This window comes from Trypanosoma theileri, assembly GCF_002087225.1.
Source record: "Trypanosoma theileri isolate Edinburgh chromosome Unknown TM35_Tth_114_V1, whole genome shotgun sequence".
In the NCBI taxonomy this organism is placed as follows: domain Eukaryota; phylum Euglenozoa; class Kinetoplastea; order Trypanosomatida; family Trypanosomatidae; genus Trypanosoma; species Trypanosoma theileri.
In genome coordinates, this window is record NW_021639956.1 from 4,793 (window position 1) to 9,395 (window position 4,603).

At 42.2% G+C, this 4,603-nt stretch overlaps 3 protein-coding genes across 3 annotated transcripts; all 3 read left to right on the forward strand.

Moving 5' to 3' along the window:
• Positions 1–522, forward strand: TM35_001141010 (uncharacterized protein; the record flags this gene model as incomplete). The annotated part of the gene is made up of 1 exon (XM_029031738.1): positions 1–522. A coding segment is annotated over one exon (522 nt), but the record flags the coding sequence as incomplete, so codon positions are not given.
• A 703-nt stretch (positions 523–1,225) lies between these two features.
• Positions 1,226–2,554, forward strand: TM35_001141020 (uncharacterized protein; the record flags this gene model as incomplete). The annotated part of the gene is made up of 1 exon (XM_029031739.1): positions 1,226–2,554. One exon carries the CDS (start codon positions 1,226–1,228, stop codon positions 2,552–2,554), a length of 1,329 nt encoding a protein of 442 aa, XP_028876960.1.
• Positions 2,555–3,432: 878 nt separating this feature from the next.
• Positions 3,433–4,170, forward strand: TM35_001141030 (uncharacterized protein; the record flags this gene model as incomplete). The annotated part of the gene is made up of 1 exon (XM_029031740.1): positions 3,433–4,170. One exon carries the CDS (start codon positions 3,433–3,435, stop codon positions 4,168–4,170), a length of 738 nt encoding a protein of 245 aa, XP_028876961.1.
• Positions 4,171–4,603: the final 433 nt, after the last annotated feature.

The window sequence follows — 4,603 nt, forward strand, 5'->3', positions numbered from 1 at the left end:
CAACAAGAACAGATAAAGGGAACCACACACGGTCCTCAACAAGATAATCACAATAAAGAACCAAATACCATAGGTACAACAAGTACTGAATCCCACGTTACTACTGACTCAAAACCACATCCTACTACAGATGCATCACCTGGTGAAATAACTCAATCTGGTTTATCTACTGATCATTCAAACACACTAAATAACACGAGCACAGAGCCCAACAGTACCACTGATAATGTGACAACTACAGAGAATGAATCAACAAATGGTGTCAATACTGTGGGTGCATCAGCAGAAGGGAACACCACAGCAAACAAGACCCCTGTCACTCTCAATATCACCAGTAACGAGGACTCAACCTCACCTACCACCAACACCAATACAATTCTTACTATAACTGGAATCAGCAATAACACCATAATGCCAAATTTGAAGGGTGATGCAGACAGCAGCAGCAGTATCAGCAGTTCTGTGTGGGTGCGTGTGTCACTACTGATTGTGGTTACACTGGCCTGTATTCTTGTGTGCTGATTGTAATGGTGGTGGTGGTGGTGTGACTCAGGTCATCCTTTGTTTTCTTTTTCTTTTTTTTGCATGCATCCCTACAGTCTAACTAATCTTTCACCTGTTGGGATTTCTTTTCTTCTTTTTTGTGTTTCTTAATGTTAATGTGTTTTGTGTGTGTTTTTTGCTCTCTCTATGTTTATCCTATAATAATTATTATTGCTACTCCATTGTGTGTGCGTTGTTGGAGACTCTCTCTGTGTGTGTGTGCACCTGGGCTTGCACTGTGATGATGATGAACTGACTTTTGCAGTGAGGGAAATCAGGAAATAATAATAATAACAGATGAATTTATATTTATAATTGTTTGTATACACATATATACAGATATAGACTTATACCCATAGTTGGTGTATATTTATGTGTTTACTTGGTATGTTGGGCTAATGTTTAATATCTTTTTTTGCGTGATGATTTTGCTGGGTCGTTCAGCCATTTTTGAGATATTTGTGAGTGTGGGTGTTTTTTGTTTTTTACTCTTACTGAGGTTATTGCGATGTATTGCATTCTTTAACTGGTAGGTTTTACGTTCACGATGTGAGTTTCCATAATGGTAATCGATTTGTGTGTCCTAACGTGTTTGATACTTCATTTATTTTTTTTCTTTACTTTTTGATTCTCTTTCTTTCTAGATCAGTGTTTTTACGTGAAACAAATTTTTGTCTCTCTCATGATGATGATGATGATGTGCCGTGTGATGTGTGTGTTGGCCGTTGTGCTGTGCTGTGCCTGCGGGTATACCATGGCTGCTGCTGCTGCTGTTGATAATGACAGTCCCAGTGGCCGTGGTGTATCCCGTGGGGCTGTGGAGGTGTCGTGCGGGGCCGGCGGTGCGCTGCGTGTACGCCCCGCTGCTGAGAGCGAGTGGCTCACATGCGGTGCGGGCAGCCGTGTGTCTGCATGTGGGAAGTACGCAGACCTCTGCCGCCAGCGTACCGCAAGAGGAGCAGCAACAACAACAACCACTACTACTAATAACACTACTACTGCTGGACAGCCAAAGGCGGTGATGGCTGTTTTTGGTACTGCAACTGATGGAGGAAAACTTCTAGTTGATTGGGATACTGCTATTTATAATGAGCTTTGGGAGAAACATCATGAGAAGGAGTTAAAAAGGGTTTGTCGGGAGAACCAAACACGTGAATATGAAGGAATAAATTGTGCGAAGTGGTTAAAATCTCACCCGCAACAGCAAGTAACTAACCGTGGAGAAAGTTCAGCAGGCCAGACATTGGAGGAAAATACAGGAATACGTGGTGGTGTCGAAGAGAGGGAACTAAGCCAACAGGGTGGTACGCCTAGCTCTGGTTTACCTGAAAGGGCAAATTCAGTGGTTAATGGAGAAGGTCGAGAACGTGATGGGGATACACTCGGAGAAGCAAAAGCCTCTGGAATTCCAAAGCAAGAGGTTGCATCAGACGGCCCTGTAAGTGATGATAAAGCTGCAGAACATAATGAAGAAATACCGTCGACAAAAAGACAAGGAGAAGACTCCAATGTAGCTATACATGGTAATCAAGGAACACCGAACAACACATCTGTTAACACTGTAACCGGTGAAGACCAACCTACCCAGCATTCATCTCCAGCTTTTAATGTGACTGCCGCACCAGAGTCAAAAGAAACCACTACCACTAACGAGACTACAGATACCAGTGCTTCTGGTGCAGACATGGGTGTGAGTGCGAAACCGGAAACGGAAGAAACCATTTCCACTAACGAGACTACAGATACCAGTGCTTCTGGCGCAGACATGGCTGTGAGTGAGAAAACGGAAACAGAAGAAACCAATACCACTACTTCGCCGATCTCCGTGAACACCACCACAGAAACACCAACCACCACTCCATCTCCTTTACCTGAGTCAAAGATCAGCAGCAACATCGCTTCCACCATGCAGATGAAGGCTAATGCTGACAGCAGTGTCAGTCCTGTGTGGATGCGCACTGCAGCACCGCTACTGATTGTGGCTGTGTTGTTCTCCGCTACTGTGTACTGAACGGTGGGACTCACTTGAGGACACATAATAGTGATACTAACATAATTATAATTGCGTACATCCCCCATGGGTGAATAAATTAATAATCTGTTTACCAGCTTTCTTTTTTAATTATAATATCTTTTTTTTTACTTTTGTGTGTGTGTGTGTTCTTTTTCTAATAATTCCATTACTTGCTTTTCCGTTGTGTGTTTGCAAAGGACTGGGCTGTTCTGCTCACTGACGGTATACATCTCTTGCTAGTACACACAGATGTGTGTGTGCAGTAATTTAATATATATAAACTAGAGCCATAGAGTATTGTGTGTGTGTTTGGCTCTCTCTCTCTTATTTGGGTATTGTGGGGTGTTTTCTTTTTCTTTTCTATTAATGGATACATATTATTATTATCACTACAAGCGTGATATTCCTTTTTGTTGCTTTACTGTACAGTTGCTGCTTCCCTCTCTATCCCACTGTGAGTATTTGTTGTACTGCATCCACTCACTATGTGTGTCCCTTTTTCTTTTCATTCATCTTTCTCTTTTCCACACCCCCTGCATAGACCTGTGAACTCAAGTGACGAGACCAACAAGAAGAAGAATGTCGATGGTCGTTATGATGATGATGATGATGCGCCGTGTGATGTGTATTTTGGCTCTTTTGTTGTGCTTATCCTGCAGTCTAGTGTTGGCTGGTGATCTTGTTTCTGAAGAGAGCGTTGACCTCCCACTGGGTGGTGGTGCTGCTAAAGGAGGTGGTCATCCCGGTGTTCCACTTGAGAAAACGCAAGCAGAAGGGAAAACAAAGGATTTACAAGAGATTCCTGGTGCTCCTAAACATAGAGATGATAAAGAAGAGAGACGGAGGATAAAGTTGATGGTCCTGAATTAGGAACAATGGCTAAAGACGTAATTCCTCTAGGTGGTGGGGGTCAACATAATCCTCAAAGTAAAGATCAACCACCACAATCAGGAGGAGATAATCTCCTTTCTTCTCAACTTCTATCTTCTAACTCAGTGCTACCTGGAGCAGATCACCGATCAGCTGCCTCTGCTTCATCTTCCTCCTCTTCTTCAACAGTTTTAGTAGGCAGAGTTGAACTTGACAATGCAAAGAAAGGGGAAAAGGTAGAGAGCCCGTCAAACAAGGAAACGAAACCAAACAGTGAATCGACAGATAACGATAGCGTCCACGAACCACCTACCAATCAAATAAATACAGTGAACTCTGACAGTACACACATCTCCCAAAACACGGATCAGGAACAGTCACCTGAAATTTCACATAGTTCTCAGCTGCAGAATGATACGCACGTTACTAACGATGCAGAGAGAAGCAACACAGAACCTCAAGAGGCTCCGGTAAAAGAACCTTCTTCTACATCTCCCACTACTTCAGCTACGGAGAGTACCAATGATACCAATAACTCAGCTAACTCGACCTCTGACACTCCCAATACTATAACAAATAATGAGGAATCAACCACCACCACCACCACAACAACAACACTTCCTCCTGAGCCTGCGAACAACAAGAAGGGTGATGCAGACAGCAGCAGTAGTATCAGCAGTTCTGTGTGGGTGCGTGTACCACTACTGATTGTGGTTACACTGGCCTGTATTCTTGTGTGCTGATTGAGTGGTGGTGGTGTGGTGTGACTCAGGTCATCCTTTGTTTTCTTTTTTCTTCTTTTTTGCATTTATCCCTACAGTCTAACTAATTTTCCACCTGTTGGGATTTCTTTTCTTTTTTTTGTTTCTTAATGTTATTGTGTTTTGTTTGTTGTTTTTGCTCTCTGTGTTTATCCTATAATAATTATTATTGCTACTCCATTGTGTGTTTGACTCTCTCTCTGTGTGTGCACTTGTGCTTGCACCGTGATAATGATGATGAACTGCGTTTTGCAATGAAATGGAAAGGAAATAATAATAACAGATACATATTTATATTTATAATTGCTTATACATACACATATAGAATTACACCCATAGTTGGTGTATATTTCTGTGTTTACTGGTTAAATTGGGCTAATGGTTAATAACTGTTTATTTGCTTTTGGTTTGCTGT